We start from the raw sequence: 17,970 nt of genomic DNA on the forward strand, positions 1-17,970 counted from the left end.
TATACACTGGCTAGTGGTCTGCTTGATCCTGGCCTTACTTATTGAAGAACTGTTGCCATTTAAGGCCCATGACTGCCACCTATGGCCCAGATTTAAGCTTAATAAAGAGCTTGTGGTATCTTATTACTCCAGCCATCGTCACTCCAGATCCTGTCTAAAATGTGCCGTAGGGTTTGTTGAGGCATTGGTTTGAACTCTGAGGTGCTTCTCTCATCTTCCACAGACTGTTACATGTACTAAACATTGTCAATTTTAGGTCTAAATGCCAACAAATTAGGCTATCTGACAAGAAACCCTGGCTCTTAACTAAGAAGAAACTATATGAAGTTGCTCTAGTGCCTTACTAACATAAGTTGATTAAATAAAATAAGCAGGGTATTCCTCATAAATAATTCCTCATATCAGAATACAGAGTAATACATATTTGTCGTTTCAGTTGATTCTCAAGAGTAGCTGCTTTCACCTTTCCATAACACTTTTCCTATATCTGTTTTGATATTGGTTTGCATTGTATGCTATGACATTTGTCTCATCACATTCGGCCTGTGAAGTTCATTGAAATTGGGACAAAAGACCAAGCAGAACCTCCCTTGGTTTTGGTGGTTATATTTCAACATCAGCATATTTTCTTGGCAGCATATAAAAAAAAGAAAAGGAAACAGTGACTACAGCTAAATATCAGTCTCTCTAAGCCATCTCTGTACAGTGTAGGTCCGACTGATGAGATGTACCACCCTTCATTCATTCCCTTCTGTATCAAAAGTTGAAATCCAAAAACAATCTACTAGTCCCTAATTAACCAATAGAAACTTGAGTAAAAATGTGCAGATCCACCCAAATCCTCTCAGATTTACACAAGTGCGTAACAGATGTCCGACCTGTTAATTTCCGGACCATTTCTCTTAGTGCCCCTGCCTTCCTAATAATTACAATTGTTGAAACACGGACCGTGTGAGAGACCAAATTTGGGTCAAATAAACAAGAATGAGCCTCCCTTTACCTGTCCCCAGGTACAGAAAATGACAAGAAGAGCAAGAAAATAAACTCTGACATTAAACATCCTTTCCGGGAGGTAAAAGTCTTTTTGTACAAGTCTCTGGTGCCTCATCATCAATCAGTGATCCATTATTATTATTATTGTTGTTTTTTTATTTGAATATGAGCTATATATATATATTTTTTTTTTTATTCTTTCCTGATGTCCCTCAGATTTCAGAACAAAAATGAAGCCTGCATCAGAAAAGAATAAATCACAATTTAAAAAAATTAAAGGGTGCCGGTATCCGTACACCTTACTGGCCAATTGTAGAGCAGTACAAAGTTATTAGGCTGTCAGTAGAGACGTCAGTATTCAGATTAGTGGAGCGGCGGGGAAAGTAGTCCATCCACCGAGAGCTGTCTTGGCAAAATCGAGGCCTAATTCCAGGACAACAGAAAGGTATCGGGATCAAGGCCAGTGACATCGTCCCAGATCATTGGTGAAAGGGTGAGGTCTATCACAGAGAGATACAGTCAAGCGAAAGTGAGTGTGTCTGACAAGGCTAGTTCCTCTCCTGAACAAATACAGTCTCCTGTGGACAAAGCCCCGCCTCCTGCAGCGTGATGTCATAGTCCAAGTGGGCCAGCTTCCTTCTGGGAAAGTTGGTGACGAGTTCAAAGCGTTCATTAGGGTAACCTTTGGACTGGACGTGTCTTACCAGGGCCTTGACGAGAAAGAGTAATACACAGAAGTGAGACATTTAAAGTAACAATCAGTATTGTTCACTGGGCGAAAATGCCCAATTATTTTATTTAAAGTAACTAGTTTGGCATTTTGTGACATACGCTTATTGGCTGGAGTTAGAGGACAAGGCAGATACCACTCTCACGTCCACACAGTTTTTATGAAGCTGGAGCCAACAACCGGTTAGCTTAGCAACTGGAAAGGGCTAACCTAGCTTTGACCAAAGTAAAAAAATTAATTTAAAAAAAGCAGTAACTTCCTGGAGTATGGCAAGTGGTGCAGTCCAAAACCAGTAAACGGGTGATTTCACACAGTTTTTAAGTTGTTCGACATGGATTAAACCAACTCAATTATTATATGTTAATTTCTGAGCTTTCAAGGTGCTGGTAGGCAGATTTTTAAACCTTTGGAAAGAACCAGGATAGCAGTTTGCTTCCAGTCTTTATGCTAAGCTAAGCGCATCTCCCCTTAGCTCCAGCTTCATACTTACTGTACAGACATGAGAGTTCTAGCGATCTTCTCATCTGACTCTCTGCAACAAAGCAAAGAAGTGTATTTCCAAAAACGTTGACCGTTTTTTATAAATGGAGTTATTGTATTGTGTTCTCACCAAAAGTTTTGCTTTAGAAGACAAGGAAATTTGTTCTCTCTGTCCGTCTGGGTAACGGAGCATCAACCTGGCTTTGGGACCTAGGTTGAAAAAACAAACAAGATGGTGGTAAATATCTTTCAAACTTCCATATCCCGTCACCGTCATCACAACTGTTTTAGAATGACGCGTCGACGTACCATTGTCGTCAGGACAGTCCACGTCACAGGTTTTGGTGGTGCTGGTCCTGGATGGTCCAGCACTTTCCGCCGCTGGGGGACAGTGGTTGCCTCCAGAATCTGCGTCAGGCTGAGGATGACGAGGACCGGCAGCTGAGGGCTCCAGGTGGTTCTTTTTGCTCTCCTCCTTCTTGTGACTGTGGTTGTTTTCTTTGTACGGAGACTTTCTATGGGAAGAAGTGGAACTATCGGGATGTAGACGCTGCTGAGCCGCATTGGCCAGAGGGAGCGGTGTGTGTTTGCTGGTAAAACTTTTCTCTTCGTGGGGTACTGGTATTTCGCTGTCTGAGCCATCAACAGAGATGGGACCCTCGCTGTCGGAGAAAGGCTCTGCGTCGGATTCGTCGTCGGATCGGGGGGAATCGGGGGGTTCGGGGGCATTTGAGGACTCGTAGTGGGTCTCCTGTAGGGAGGCTCGGATCGCTGCCTCCAGCTGACTGTCTTCACTGGCATCAATCAGACTCTCCTAGAACAGAAAACAGAGTGTGCAGCTGTAGAAAACAAATCAAAGAGCTGAGTAGAATAAATGTGTAATAGTGTAATTCACAAAAATGTTATCTTCTACATGAAATGCAGCCTTTAGGACAAGGAACAGACAACAACGAAGCCCCATCATATACTACTATTATGTAATAAACAAAAGCCCAGATAATAACTCTACAGTTACAAAACAATTCAGAGTTGTGACATTTCAACAGAGACAGAGAGAGAGAGAGAGCTCTTATTAGAGCAGAAAGAATGAGAATCAGAGGCGACACATGAGAAGAGAGACCCACAGAGCGAGCTCGTTTGGCAGGAGGTGCGTGACAGGACGGCCCATCTAGCTGCCCATGCTCTGCCAGGAAGCCGGTCGTCTGCTCCAGGAACGACGCCACGTCCAGCTGATTCCACTCCACCATTTTTTGACCTGAACAGAACATGTTTTGAACAGCACGGGTCAATAACAAAATCTATTACAGAGTAGCAGCAAAAGCAGATGTGCGTGGCTGCATTGACGTAGAACTACTTTGCAGATCCGCTAACCATACTGTATTGTACTGATTATGTTGTTATACAGATAATGCTGTTCATTTATCTTCATTATATATATATATATATATATATATATATATATATATATATTATCTAGTGTCCTTATCAATTTTCATTGATAAGGACACTAGACCCATCTTGCAAATTTAAGAGGAGGTATTACAAAGGGTTTTTATTTATTTATATATACACACACACACACACACACACACACACACACACACACACACACACACACACACACACACACACACACACACACACACACACACACACACACACACACACATATATACAGTTGTGGTCAAAAGTTTACATACACTTGTAAAGAACATAATGTCATGGCTCTCTTGAGTTTCCCCATTATTTCTACAACTCTGATTTTTCTCTGATAGAGTGATTGGAACAGATACTTCTTCGTCACAAAAAACATTCATGAAGTTTGGTTCTTTCATGACTTTATTATGGGTTAACAGAAAAAGTGATCAAATCTGCTGGGTCAAAAATATACATACAGCAGTGCTAATATTTGGTTACATGTCCCTTGGCCATTTTCACTTCAATTAGGCGCTTTTGGTAGCCATCCACAAGCTTCTGGCAAGCTTCTCGTTGAATCTATGACCACTCCTCTTGACAGAATTGGTGCAGTTCAGTTAAATTTGATGGCTTTCTGACATGGACTTGTTTCTTCAGCATTGTCCACATGTTCTCAATGGGATTTAAGTCAGGACTTTGGGAAGGCCATTCTAAAACCCTAATTCTAGCCTGATTTAGCCATTCCATTACCACTTTTGATGTGTGTTTGGGGTCATTGTCCTGTTGGAACACCCAACTGCGCCCAAGACCCAACCTTCGGGCTGATGATTTTAGGTTATCTTGAAGAATTTGAAGGTAATCCTCCTTCTTCATTATCCCATTTACTCTCTGTAAAGCACCAGTTCCATTGGCAGCAAAACAGCCCCACAGCATAATACTACCACCACCGTGCTTGATGGTAGGCATGGTGTTCTTGGGGTTAAAGGCCTCACCTTTTCTCCTCCAAACATATTGCTGGGCATTGTGGCCAAACAGCTCGATTTTTGTTTCGTCTGACCACAGAACTTTCCTCCAGAAGGTCTTATCTTTGTCCATGTGATCAGCAGCAAACGTCAGTCGAGCCTTAAGGTGCCACTTTTGGAGCAAGGGCTTCCTTCTTGCACGGCAGCCTCTCAGTCCATGGAGATGCAAAACACGCTTGACTGTGGACACTGACACCTGTGTTCCAGCAGCTTCTAATTCTTGGCAGATCTGCTTTTTGGTGGTTCTCGGTTGACTCTTCACCCTCCTGACCAATTTTCTCTCAGCAGCAGGTGATAGCTTGCGTTTTCTTCCTGATCGTGGCAGTGACAAAACAGTGCCATGCACTTTATACTTACAAACAATTGTTTGCACTGTTGCTCTTGGGACCTGCAGCTGCTTTGAAATGGCTCCAAGTGACTTTCCTGACTTGTTCAAGTCAATGATTCGCTTTTTCAGATCCATGCTGAGCTCCTTTGACTTTCCCATTGTAGCGTTTGTGGGCGTTTGTATCCAATGAGCCCTATTTAAATGGCCTCAGAGAAGTCACCAGCTGTAGTCACTCATAATCACTCACAAGAAGTTAAGAGGCCATGCTATGAAGCTCATTTCATTGACACAACTTTCTAAGTCACCAAAATTGCTAATTCATGTTGCTGTATGTATATTTTTGACCCAGCAGATTTTGTCACTTTTTCTGTTAACCCATAATAAAGTCATGAAAGAACCAAACTTCATGAATGTTTTTTGTGACAAAGAAGTATCTGTTCCAATCACTCTATCAGAGAAAAATCAGAGTTGTAGAAATAACTGGAAACTCAAGAGAGCCATGACATTATGTTCTTTACAAGTGTATGTAAACTTTTGACCACAACTGTATATACACATATATATATATATAAAAATAAAAAATAAAAATCCTTTGTAATACCTCCTCTTAAATTTGCAAGATGGGTCTAGTGTCCTTATCAATGAAAATAGACATAAAGATTTTAAAAGCTAATTGAACTTAAACAGATGTCATGCAATTACAATTACCCACCCTTGTCTAGGAGACGTAGAGATGACATGATTGATGGTTATAAGCTTGTGCACAGAATATATAATATCACATCTACTTTTGGAATAACAGGTATAATTTAAGAGGGAGCTCCTTTAAATTTTACCAAAAGTTTCAATAGGATGTAGTGCCGGCTCCTTGAGTTAACTTTTTAAAAATAGATTCAAATTCTGGTCCACAAAAATTATTTTGTACAAATAAAAAAGTTTACTTTTTTGTATTTGTGAAACTATTGGTATTTTAAACAAGTATATTGTGGTATTGTTTTTGTTGTATTTGTTCATTGGTTTTAGTTGGAGAGTCTGGCGTTGATGATTTATATCCTGTACCAGAATATTTTCAATAAACGTCTTTAAATATGGTGTCATTGAAGATCAGAGCTGTGGATAATGCTGAGACTAACTAACTCACCTGTTCTGGGATCGAGGATGGAAATATAGGGAAACTTGTTCAGCTTATAGAACTGGATGTATCTCTGTCCCTCCTCACTATCATGATAAACCTGTAATGAAAGGAAATGTACAATAAAAGACAGACATTAACCTCTCACCACATATACTTGAATTGAGTAACATATATGTGAATATTTGGATTATGAGATAAAAAGGATTTTGTGTGCTGATTGCAAGGCTTTTTGTGGAAGAAGAAGAAGAAGTGGGTACTACAACATTATCGTGTACTTGAAAAAACGTTTGCACCGTTAATGCACTATTACGTTCCGTTTCTCTTGCTGTACTGACGATAGTCTCCATTTCTGCATCACTGACTGATATCCTTTCTCATCACATTAATGGAGTTTCAACTTCACCGTCCCATCAAATGAGTTTAGCAGCCTTCGCAAAGACCTCGACACGTTTTGCAGGAACATGAAAGCATGCCAGAGCTCTGAAACTACAAACCTGCCAGAATATAAAGTGTTCTCTGATGATGGTCTTCACTGCATCGTTACTCCAAACATCTCTGTTCAGGCACTGGCAGGCAAAGTCCTGAACATTTTGAATGTTGATCATGAGCCACTTGTTCTCCAATTGTCCACAGTCTTTAGCCTGTAAGCACAAACAACACAGGAAATCAAGCTGGATTTTGACAATTAGTGAGCAAAGTAATTGTTAAATTGGCGAGTCTGGACGAAGACCAGAAGGTTAAGCTAGAGCTTGATGAAGTACAAGTGTGTTTCTTTATGGAGAACAATCATTACCGCCTACATTAGTGGTATGAGATCACATGATCACATTACACTCGCTGATTTCTCAGATACTGCGAGTGCACATTCAACCGGAGAGGGAAAATGCACGCATCAAAAATGACTTCCACACAAGGCAGACCTGGTTTCCCACCTGTGATCTGCACAGTCGACCATCTGAAATTTCAATGAGAGTTCACACAAACCGAATAAAGATGTGTGGTTTAAAGTGTCCGGTGATTGACTATTCACCGTCTCAAAGCTGCCTTTGTGCATGAGCTCAATGGGAGGACGGAAAAGGTCTGCCAGGGTGCTCAGTTTCTTATCCACTGTTCCACCATTACGCAGCTCCTGTTCCTGGCGAACTAGGAAAAGAAAAACATTCATAGTCATTACAGGAAGTTAAGACAGTGAAAAAGGTTGAGACAGAGAGAAAAGTGACAGACTGTCGTATTAGTTGTAACTACGCAGTATTTAAACTACACCACATTCACTTCCGACCGCGTCCTTTAAGCTCGGAAAGACTGAATTTACTCACTTGTTTCTGTTTGGAAGTCTCGGAAACCATCAAATATAGATCGAGCAGGTCTTCTTCGCTTTGGCACTGCGTGTGTAACAGACACATCAAAAGTCAGTTTGACTGAAACAGCACAGTCGAAAACAACAATTGAGTTTAACATCTGTTTGCATGAGGTCAAATAAGAAAAGTATAATACCTCCAAACAATGGTTCCGGTTCCACCAATATGTCCTGCTTCTGGGGAATGGGTGCTCGTACTTCACTGAGACATAAGGCAATATATACAGTATTATTTTAAGAAGCAAAACATCTGGTATCAAACAAGTTATAAAGACGCACTCTCTTATTTTGTTAGTAAGACAAATCACAGCAGTGCTCAGAGCCCCAAATTCTCCTCCCAGCCCACCGTTAACAACCACAACAAAAACAACAACTCTAAACTAAGAGAAAAATATGGAGCACTATACAAAGAACACAGAGATTGTATCTTTAAGAAAGTAAAATGTAGCAAAAAGAACAACTTTGTTTTACTTGGATCTGAGAGAAGTTTGTGAGGATAAATATCAGCCTACTCTGAGGGGGGAGCTCTGCTGCTTGAAGCTGCTGAACTGGAGCTGGTGCTGGGCTCCTCTGCAATCCCGCCTCCGTCCAGGAACATGGTCACTGCCATCTCCAGGTTGTTGTTGCATGCTTCCAACATATGTTGTCCTACGCTCTCTGTGGCCCCTTAAACAGTGTCGAACATAGGTTAGAGTTTGCATGATGAACTCAAGTCAGTGCTCACAGGGTGACAAACTGTGCGATGGGGGGACACCGTTTCTAAATGACCACAAAGGCAGTTTATATACACGTCTTATCTGCACACATCTATAGCGATGATGCATCTTTAAACCTGTAAACATTAGAAATGTAATGTATATCTAGTAAGATTTAAATGAGCCAAACAGTAAAACTGATGGCATACCACATAAAAAACATCAGCATAACGAATGAATCAATTTAAAGTATCATACTAATGTATACTTTATATTTTTACCTGTTTACTACATATCACATGTACATACTGCTAAACAGTTTTCGTTTGGTTGCTTGCCTTTAGGAAGGCCACAAATTTTCATTCATTCAGCTCTTTTGTGACAACGCACACAACTGAAACAGGCCGGTCAAACACCTCGTCAACACCTGTTGTTTAATATTGTTTTTTGTCAAAATGACATCCTCCTTTAATGTAAATGCCAAATTAAGCTTCCCAACAATGGGGTCCAGTGAAATGCAACAACAGTGTAACTTCCTAAAAGCCAGTGATGCTGTTCACTGTGATGGATAACCAGCAGGTCTTTGCATGTTGACTGCAACACTGTACTAAACTGAATGAAAGCGAAACGACTGCCTGAAAGTTAACGTAGGAAAAAAAATGCATCCGGTCTTAACAAAGGCTTTGGTATGCTTTGGGAAATAGTAAGCAGTGATGTAGCTCAAGCATGTGCTACGAACAGGCTGCTAAAACACCAGCATTGTGATTAAACCACTTACGATCTCGAATCAACATAATGGATAAAACTATGGAAATACTCTGCATGTGACAAAACACTTGATCCGAGCGTTAACTTTAGTCTTTTTTTAAGTGAACAGCACCGTTTGGCTACACTGATCTTTCCGTGTCCACTGCGCATGTCCGTTTCACTTTCCAGGTCTAGCAGCAGCAGCCCCCGAACTGAGTATCCTCTCTTTTAAATAACTTAGAAATAAAACACAGTCGATCGCGTCAAAAGCACACATAAACTATTGACAACCTCTGAAGCCGTAGACGGAGACAGACAGTGAGCTCGTGCGAGCGTGGTTAGCGTCACAGTAAGAGGGAAGAGTAACACAACGTAAAGCCTGGCTGATGATGAAGAAGGGAAATGTTGCACAGCCGACGTCCATTCCACATTATCAAACTACATGCAGTGGAAAAGGGAGCAGAAAATCAGCTCGAGACGAGCGAGATAGTGTCTGTTGTGAGCACCGCGAAGAAAATAGGGATTTTATAAGTGGTTGTGACAGATCATATTCAAAGCGGATGGTTTTACGGTCCTTTTCGGGGCATTTCACTTGAGTTTAGCAGATAACTGGCTGTGCTTTTCCCCCCTCTGCAAAGCATTGACAGCGTAGGGGCCAGGGAAAGACTTAACGTCCGTTTTTCAATCCACGCACTCATTTCCTGGTTTGTTGGACAATTGAGCTATTCCAGTTGGATAACCAAAACCTACTTAATAAATCAAACGTTCAATAAAATGTTATTTTTACCTGTTATTGCTGTGAATTGTTGTATTAACCCATTCACCTCCGGAGCTGAGGTGTCTCCGAGCGCCGCCATCTTACCGCCACAAACAACAACATAAATGTCGCGCATGCGCTACGCCGTCCTTGATGCCTGCCTGGCGCGGCGCGAGCCCCATACGTCACCAAAGGATTGTTCTGCATTGTGGGTTATGTAGTCCGGTAAAGATAAATTCATAGATTTGTATGCAGATCCTGTTGGTTCCCTTCAATTTTTTTGTAATCTCTTAGAAACTAAAAGTGTTAATTATATATACAGTCTAATAGGCTCGCTGTATTCAACAAACAATTCAAGTCTATATTTTATGTAATTTAGAAGTTTACGATACTGAAAATGTAAAGAAGTATACTAGACTATACTTATAATTAAAATAGGAAAACACTTTTTCATTTGTTTTTTTTCCCCACATGCAGTGTTATATCAGTAGGGATTTGTGTTATTTGCAGATTGATCTTAGGTGATGTTGTTTCTTGTGATTAGTGGTAAGTAAGTGGATTTAGTGAATTCCTATAGTTCAGTTGCTGATCATTGTAAGTATATTTCACATTCATAAATCTACATTGACTGGCACCTTAATTAAGGACGCAAAGGAAAAAAAGGACAAGAATACTTTCAATAATTATTACGAATTTGAACTTTAAAGTGACCTAAATACACTTAATTGCACTGTTTTCTAGTGTTTTTGAATCACTATTGTTAAACCCCTTCATTTTCAATTATGTTAACATAAAAGGCTACGTAGGAAAGTCTAAAGGATACTGAAATCAAGACAAGTTGACTACTCAGTATTAAAATAGGACTGTATCAGTCATGACAAATATTATACCTCTACAATTAAAACTACATAGACTTTCTCTTTAAGTCGTGTAATTTTATTATTTGCATAATACATTCAGTTTGAAAACAGCATGAACCATAATCAGCTACTAGCAATTAGAATAATTGCTCATTCAGTAACCAATCAAGGTCAAGCTATCTTAATCATGGTTCTCAAATAAAGCTGCTGTGCTGCCTGGCATTAACAAGAAAGAAAGAAAATGAATTTCACTTTACAAAGGGAAGGTGATGATGGAACTGATTTTCTAAATCATGAGATGTCCAAATTATATTCACAACACTAAGTGACACTTCCAATCTCACTGGCCAATGGTAATTCTATTTGAAGCTAAATACAAAATAACATTACATTCACATCAATAATGTATAATGGGCTCATACATGTTCTACAGTTGGGTTATGGTCAAATTCAATAACCGTAAATTTAATTCATGATCATAACTTTCAAATCCTTTGAAAGAGAGCAAGTTGTCAACTAAAGACACCTAGAATACAAACCAGCATATTATGCTGTTATGTTCCTGCCTACAAAGGGAGATACAATACTAACTCAGCCCAATTTAACAGTTTGAAGATGCACTTTAGACCAGGATGAAAGGAATTAGAGGATAATGGTCAGTATCTTATGTTGCACAGAAAGCACTTAGTTGAGCATTCTCCATGTAAACCCAGCAATGCATTGTAATCTGATGTGTCTGTGCTGTGTCCAAAAGTGACCTTTTAGTCCTGAGGTGGGAAATTATTCTCATATAAAAGATGCATCACCTGTTCATTGTAAAACAAGAGCACTCAAGCAATATATACATGGGACCAGAAGGACAGGTCACTCCGTCTTGTTTCAAGGTGTTCACCTCAGTGCCGGATCTAAGGAATCCCATGGCAACATAAATACACATGACTATATATCCTTAAGCTGTACTGAAGGCCAAATAATAATAGAATATGTACTTTAGTGTCTTTACATATCTGAAAACTTTAAACCACAAAATGTATTTAAAACAAATTAACAGCAAGACAATTTATCTTACATCAGTTATCAACACATATGAGACACGTCCCGCCATTATTAAGTAAATTCACTTAAGAAACAATCTACATTTTACTGATATCAGAACAGATATGAACAATTTCCCCAAAGTCAAAAAACAAGCTGTAATCAGTGATGTATTCAAGGTAAAAAACTGAACCATCTTTATGGACACAAACGATCTTCACATTCTCATGAGTTGTGTTTTAATGCAGAGGTTGCTCTTATTAATCAGAGAATGGGCTGTAAAATAAGTGGACAAGGCATAGAGATCAAGATTTGCCCTTCTTCAGTAATGATAACAGTTTATTAAAACATATTAATAATTTTAGATGTTTCTGTGGGGGTAACGTTTGGCAATTCCTTCATTCTAAAAGATGTTGTACAATATGTTAATTATCTTTTCTTAATGTGTATGTGTTTACTCACTGTGTACCTTGTGAGAACAGTCTCACCCTGTCCAACCAAAAAGAATAAACTCGCAACAAAACAAAACAAAAAAATCCCTTAAATAGTAAGAATGCCACTCTTTCCTCTCATATGATAGCAGTGCAGCCTCAACAATGTAATAAACAAGACTCATATCTTATTTTCCTGATGGGCAGTTGAGGAAATATGTCTCCATACTTCATCTCACATGCAAAACAATAGAAGAAAAATAAGTGCAGTGGAAAAAAAAATGAGGAAATGGACATGGTGTACCTCTTGAAATCCTTCTCACAGTTTATATACTGCTTAAGAAATAAATAAGCTTCCACCCAACAGCATAGATCAAGGTGTGAATGAGTGTATACATGTATGTTGAGTGAGCCGTGGGTGAGCGTGAATGTCGGAATGTGTGTTTGTGTACGGAGTGACAATATGAATCAGTGAGGCCAGTGTTTTTCAAAATGAAGTTTGTTTTGGAGGTAGGGCACGCAGGGTGGTGAGGGAGAACACTGCGGAGCTGGCAGGTGGATTTTTACACTGGGGTTTAGAAGCGGATGAAGGTAGCGTCGATCTGGCGTACACTGGGCAGCGCCAGCATGATCTTTCGCCGGTACTGCGGATCCTTCTGTAAAGGGTTTCTTTCAAGGTAGACCGTCTCCAGAGACTTGGCATTCTTCAACTCGTCCAGATCTGACCAGTTATCTATCTGATTATCGTTCATCTGGGGGGGGGGGGGGGGGGGGGGGGATCCAAGGACAGCACAGTCAATAAGAGGACAGACTGAGTAATGGGAGCTCAAACACAAACTTTAAGCACTCTTGGAACATACTGTTTCGGAGGGATTTGGTTTCAAAGTACACTTGGTTTTGTTGGTGCCCCTGGGCTCTTGTAGCAAAGCCTCGCTGATGCATTATGGGAAGTAGTAAAAGCTTTCAATGTCTGTCGCCAGAAATTGCTGATGGTGCATGCTCATGTAAGCAGCATTTAAACGCTCAAAAAGGCAGATTGATTTGGCAAGACGACGGCTCAGAGTGCTGTATAAACAGGGTTAGAGTCGGTAAACGGGACCGTCAATAGGAAGCTGATGAATGAAAATAATTTCCCTTTTAAGAATTTAATAATTACATCAATTTGTGAACACAGCTTTCATATTTCCCTTTGAAACCCTGTACTGTCAAATAGACATGTTCTTCAACTAACCATGTGCTACTCCATTCTTTTAAAGTACAATTTAATAAATGTATCAATTGATTTATCTAGCAATTTTAAATTTGATTTATTTTTTGATCTATTTTTAAAGTATTTTATTTAAAACGTTGTACTAACCATTTAAACATGAATGAAATCAGTTGCATTTTACAAAGCAGGACAAGCACAGATATATGATAAAGTAAATGACGGTTGAGCTCCAGGACTCTGATACTGCATGCTGGCTCTTTGGCCTGACTCACTAAGACTCTTAATGCAACATTGTTATTTTACTAGTTTTTATTTAGTTAGTTTATTAGTTTTTATTTATTTGATTATATTTCCTGCTATGTCAAGTCAACATGTCTGCTGTGAAACATGTACTGGTAAGGCTTGAGGGGTTCTATAATAAGGTGGCATAATAAAAGACCATCAAAATTACATTCAAACTATCCGTACCCAGAACTCCTGCAGGTCTGTCAGATGGCTGATGTTTTCGATTTTCTTTACTCGATTGGCTGCGATGTCCAGGGTTGTAAGCTTTTTCTGTGAGGGAAAACAAACACTGTTTGAATGTACAGAACACATTTTGTTGTACATGTTTGCACAGTCAGCAAACTACACGATGGGCAGCTTGGCACTCGGTCTTTTCAGAAATAAGCTGTGGAATTTCTTTAACTCACGTTGTTTTCCAGGCCCTCGATGACCTCAATGCCATTGTGGCTCAGATAGAGCTCTCTCAGGCTGACGAGATTCTGTAGACCCTCAATTTTAGTGATCCGGTTACTCTGCAAATAAAGGTACACAAAATGACTCACCAGTGTCTCCATTTACACATTTCAATTGTATTCTTGTAACCACTCACACAAGTGCTGAAGATGATTTTTGAATACCTGAATGCTTAAAACAGTCAGGTTGTGTAAACCCTCCAGATTCTGAAGCGTAGTTATTTTGTTGGTGCCAAGAAACAAACTTTGCAAAGATGAAAGAGTATCCAGGTTCTCTATGACCTGTGAACACGACAAAATAAAAAGAGACACAAATAAACACAATTTCATAGTTAATTCACCAACTTCCTTTGATGCATAATTTGAAAAAGACGATGTGTAGCATTGACTTCTCATTTCTCACTGGCCGAGAGCCTCTTTATGTCGTACCCGGATGCGATTGGAGCCCAGCTCCAGCATGTCAAGGCCTGTGAGGTGTTCCAGGTTGGCAATGCTGCTAATTTTGTTGTGAAGTAGAAAAAGTTTCTTCAGCCGAGTCATTTGCTCCAAACCCTCCACCTTCCTCAGCATATTGAAGGACATGTCAAGCTGCCTGTGGATCAGTCAAACAGGTATGCTCATCAGAATTAATTGTATTTAAGATGTCGGTCTTTGTTCTAAGTCAGTTACATGAAACATATAATACAGAGATTTTCCACACTCCAACAATCACTAGATACTAGTGTGTGGAAATAAGATTTTCCATAAAGATCTTAATATCAATAACATTGAATGGAATAGATGGAATCTCTATAATCTGCAGAAACAATAGAGACAGTCGTTTCCTTCAGACTTACTCTATCTCTGTGAGGTTGTGCAGGTTCTCCAGTTTGCGAATCTGATTGTCATAGAGATCTAGTTCCTGCAGCGAGCTCAGACTGTCAAGGTTTTCTATCTTTTTGATGAGATTCTGTCTTAAGGAGAGTGTCTGTACAAAGAGACAGATGGGGAAAAAATAATTAAGTGCAGATACAATCAATAGCTGTATTTTACTACTTTATTTTATATTTTAAGAAATGATTAATAAAGAAAAAAGAACATGGTTGCAACCATGTCTGGCTTCTCTAGAAATAGAGGGATAACACTATGCTGCTACCATTAAATCATCACTCACTGACTGACACTTCATACTGAGGTTACTTACTTTAGCTTTCTGTAGCACCTCCAATCCTTCAATCTTTCCAATGCGACAATGAACAAGATCAACATCCTAGAAAGAAAACAGACAGCTTAGGACAACAAAATGTCTATAAAGTAATTGTAGTTAGGGGTAATTGTGTCATTTACATTTGAGTGTTCAGCCCACATATGGATTGACATACACCAGAGATATAGTTGCAGTGGTGAAACATTTGTCAGAGAAGATCATAATTTTAACACATTATTGCAATAAAGAACTTTGATTCCATTCTGAAGCTCTGCAAATAAAATCTACCACAAAATGTTACCTTCCAAAAAGACAAGTGAAGTCTCTTATGGAGGACATTTTTACGTAAAATTATAAGATGTACTTTGGGACAGAAGCTAGTGTTCAGATCATCCTCTAACCTCTTCCTCTGGGTCCAAAGTGATGGTGTCCATGTCAACAGGAGACTCTTCTTTACCTTCAATAAGAGCAAGGATAAATCAGTGAACTTATATATTTGCATGAAGTCAGAGTATTCCTAAACATTATATAAAAACAAAAGGCTTTTTTAAAGCAGCAGAGAAGAATCATAGCTATGTAATGAAGTCATCTAGACAGACTGACAGCACTGTGACACACTTTTTGATCATTCACGTTGAAATAACACTACAGCTGCCTGACTTGTGTCCTGATTGATTTTGTGGCTGTGCTGAGAAGATGTGACGCTTTACTTGTGGTAGCGGGCTGGTTGGGGTCCACATTGCCATTGATGCTCCTCCTCCTGGTCTCATCATCACCAGACTCCTCGGACTCACCCCTTCGGTCCACTACAGTCAGCAGACAAAGAGAAGCGAATCGTCACGTTCACCATACATTACAGACGCAGTGCTGTTGTATCGAGGACACATTTAGCTGATGCACATGTAATGTGATGCACAGACTGGGCCTAGCTCCTCATCGCCCACTGAGGAGTCAGTGTGGGGGGGGGGGGATGTCATGTGGAGCATCCAGCCTCTGTCTGACTGTCACACAACCCATGGCTGTTAACTAAACCAGGCTTCAGCAGTGCAAAAACACGTGTGCCAAACTGGGATTACACCATTAATTGGGTAGTTTTGATTGCTGTGGATGGGACCGTAGTTGCTGCAGTTTAGCTATAACTCGCAAACTCACTGTTAAGGTTAGCTCAATCCATCCCATTAACACACAGGGTAAACAATGCTAACCACGTTAGCTAGTTAGCTGAGTGGACCACGGCATGCAGGTTTACGAGCTAAATGTGGATATGATTGTATGAGCAGACAAGCTACGTCAAACATAAAATAGAGTGTGAGACCATTATATTTGACAACGCAGCTCTGGAAACTGAAATGAGATGACAAGCAGGACAGTTGTAAGTTAACTGTGTAACGTCAGCTAACGGGGGTTGTTGTTTGCCTGTTAGCTAGCAAGCCTGTGATGAAGGTGTGGCTTGTAACAAGGGGAAAACACGTCGGACGTGCTGGTATAAAAACAGATACATTTGTCAAAATGAATGCCGGTTGATTACGCTAATACAATCATGACACGGCTAAATCTTTACATATGTACTGACCTTCCATCTCCTGAAGCTCTCCAACAGACCTGGAAGCCATGTTTCTTGTAAACAGTCCTGACAACTGCTCAGCCAATCCGGTGGAGGCTAGTGCTGCGGTCAGACACTAGATGACGCTGGTGCGACACATTTTCTGAAAACTGCTGAGTACATATTGTACCGTGAATTTACGAAAACAATACAGCAGCAGTGGTGTAAAATAAATAAATAGGCCTACCTTTCTGCAAGTTCAGTACTTAAATAGAAATCAGAGGCACCTAATTTCAGAGAGAAATGCAATTTTGACTACATTAGATTTATCTAACAGCTTTAATTACTAGTTGGATTGAAGATTAGCATTTACATACAAAACATGTGATACATGACTAGAATATGATCCATTGTTATTGATGTGCAACAGTATATGAAGCTAAACCTAGAGCTATAATGCTGTTAACTTGTTAATGTTTAATAATATATTATATACAACGATATTACTGTGCAATGGTCTATTTTGCATGATGAGTAATTATACTTTTCATTATTTTACTGATAAGACTTTTCTATATCATGGCATGACTTTTTATTTTGGGGGATAAAAAACATTTCACCCCATTTTTGGGGAGCTTGGGGGGCCCTAATAATGTATGAGTCATAAAATGTTCTTCCCCACACCCACCAGCCAGATTTTAGTTTGTTGCCTCAGGGCAACAACGTGCCACAAGGGCACTGAAACACCAAGGTTTTTTTGTGGTACATATGATGAGAGGAAAAAGGAAAACGAACAATATATGCATTTAGAAAAAGTACCAACATGATCAGGCAGTTAGGGTTGTTTGAGAGACAATTAGGAGGTCAGGGGTCAGTCAGCAGAGTAACATGTGCGTGTGTGTGTGTCACATCTGGAAAAGACCCTGACGTTCTGGGTAAGCATTGTAAAATGCATTGTGGTGTTCTCCACCAAGATAGGCGTGGAACCTCTGCCACTTCTTTATCTTCCTTCCTCTTCATCCACTGACACACATGCAAACAAGCACACCTCTACACACACACACACACACACATGCACTCACACACACGCACACACATTACTCTGCTGACTATGACTGTAAATTTCCCCATTGCGGGACTAATAAGGGATTACCTTATCTTATCTTATCTTATCTTATCTTATCTTATTTTATTTTATGACTATGACCCTGCCTGATCATGTACATTGCTCCCATAATATGTTCATGTGTCCATATCTGTAATTATCAGTAGATAGTAAACTAAAAACAATAACTATGGTCATAATTA

At 39.8% G+C, this 17,970-nt stretch overlaps 2 protein-coding genes across 2 annotated transcripts; both read right to left on the bottom strand.

Moving 5' to 3' along the window:
- Positions 1-590: 590 nt before the first annotated feature.
- Positions 591-9,796, bottom strand: ubxn7 (UBX domain protein 7). Its single transcript, XM_068738225.1, has 11 exons — positions 9,691-9,796; positions 7,974-8,127; positions 7,599-7,663; positions 7,421-7,486; positions 7,135-7,247; positions 6,599-6,745; positions 6,111-6,201; positions 3,328-3,458; positions 2,513-3,017; positions 2,334-2,413; positions 591-1,703 (listed from the first exon to the last, which is right to left on the bottom strand). The coding sequence occupies exons 1-11, from the start codon at positions 9,794-9,796 to the stop codon at positions 1,542-1,544; spliced, it is 1,620 nt and encodes a 539-aa protein (XP_068594326.1). The 3' UTR covers positions 591-1,541.
- Positions 9,797-10,969: 1,173 nt separating this feature from the next.
- On the bottom strand, positions 10,970-16,756 carry ppp1r7 (protein phosphatase 1, regulatory (inhibitor) subunit 7). The gene is made up of 10 exons (XM_068701623.1): positions 16,693-16,756; positions 15,830-15,925; positions 15,521-15,576; positions 15,117-15,182; positions 14,770-14,900; positions 14,363-14,525; positions 14,099-14,215; positions 13,889-13,993; positions 13,665-13,751; positions 10,970-12,738 (listed from the first exon to the last, which is right to left on the bottom strand). The coding sequence occupies exons 1-10, from the start codon at positions 16,730-16,732 to the stop codon at positions 12,562-12,564; spliced, it is 1,038 nt and encodes a 345-aa protein (XP_068557724.1). The 5' UTR covers positions 16,733-16,756; the 3' UTR covers positions 10,970-12,561.
- Positions 16,757-17,970: the final 1,214 nt, after the last annotated feature.

This window comes from Cebidichthys violaceus, unplaced genomic scaffold (genome assembly GCF_023349555.1).
Source record: "Cebidichthys violaceus isolate CVI_PGR_0920_01 unplaced genomic scaffold, fCebVio1.0.p SCAF_8, whole genome shotgun sequence".
In the NCBI taxonomy this organism is placed as follows: Eukaryota; Metazoa; Chordata; class Actinopteri; order Perciformes; family Stichaeidae; genus Cebidichthys; species Cebidichthys violaceus.

What these genes read in the sequence shown, in the direction of transcription:
- ppp1r7 (XM_068701623.1), bottom strand. Translation starts at nt 16,732, where the DNA reads ATGGCTTCCAGGTCTGTTGGAGAGCTTCAGGAGATGGAAG. An exon ending in CTTTGGACCCAGAGGAAGAG is followed by an intron (nt 15,183 to 15,520) that starts GTTAGAGGATGA and finishes TTTTCTTTCTAG; the next exon opens with GATGTTGATCTTGTTCATTG. An exon ending in AGGTGCTACAGAAAGCTAAA is followed by an intron (nt 14,901 to 15,116) that starts GTAAGTAACCTC and finishes CTCTTTGTACAG; the next exon opens with ACACTCTCCTTAAGACAGAA.
- ubxn7 (XM_068738225.1), bottom strand. Translation starts at nt 9,796, where the DNA reads ATGCGCGACATTTATGTTGTTGTTTGTGGCGGTAAGATGGCGGCGCTC. An exon ending in ACAAAGGCAGCTTTGAGACG is followed by an intron (nt 6,746 to 7,134) that starts GTGAATAGTCAA and finishes TTGTGCTTACAG; the next exon opens with GCTAAAGACTGTGGACAATT. An exon ending in CTGCCAAACGAGCTCGCTCT is followed by an intron (nt 3,018 to 3,327) that starts GTGGGTCTCTCT and finishes TTTCTGTTCTAG; the next exon opens with GAGAGTCTGATTGATGCCAG.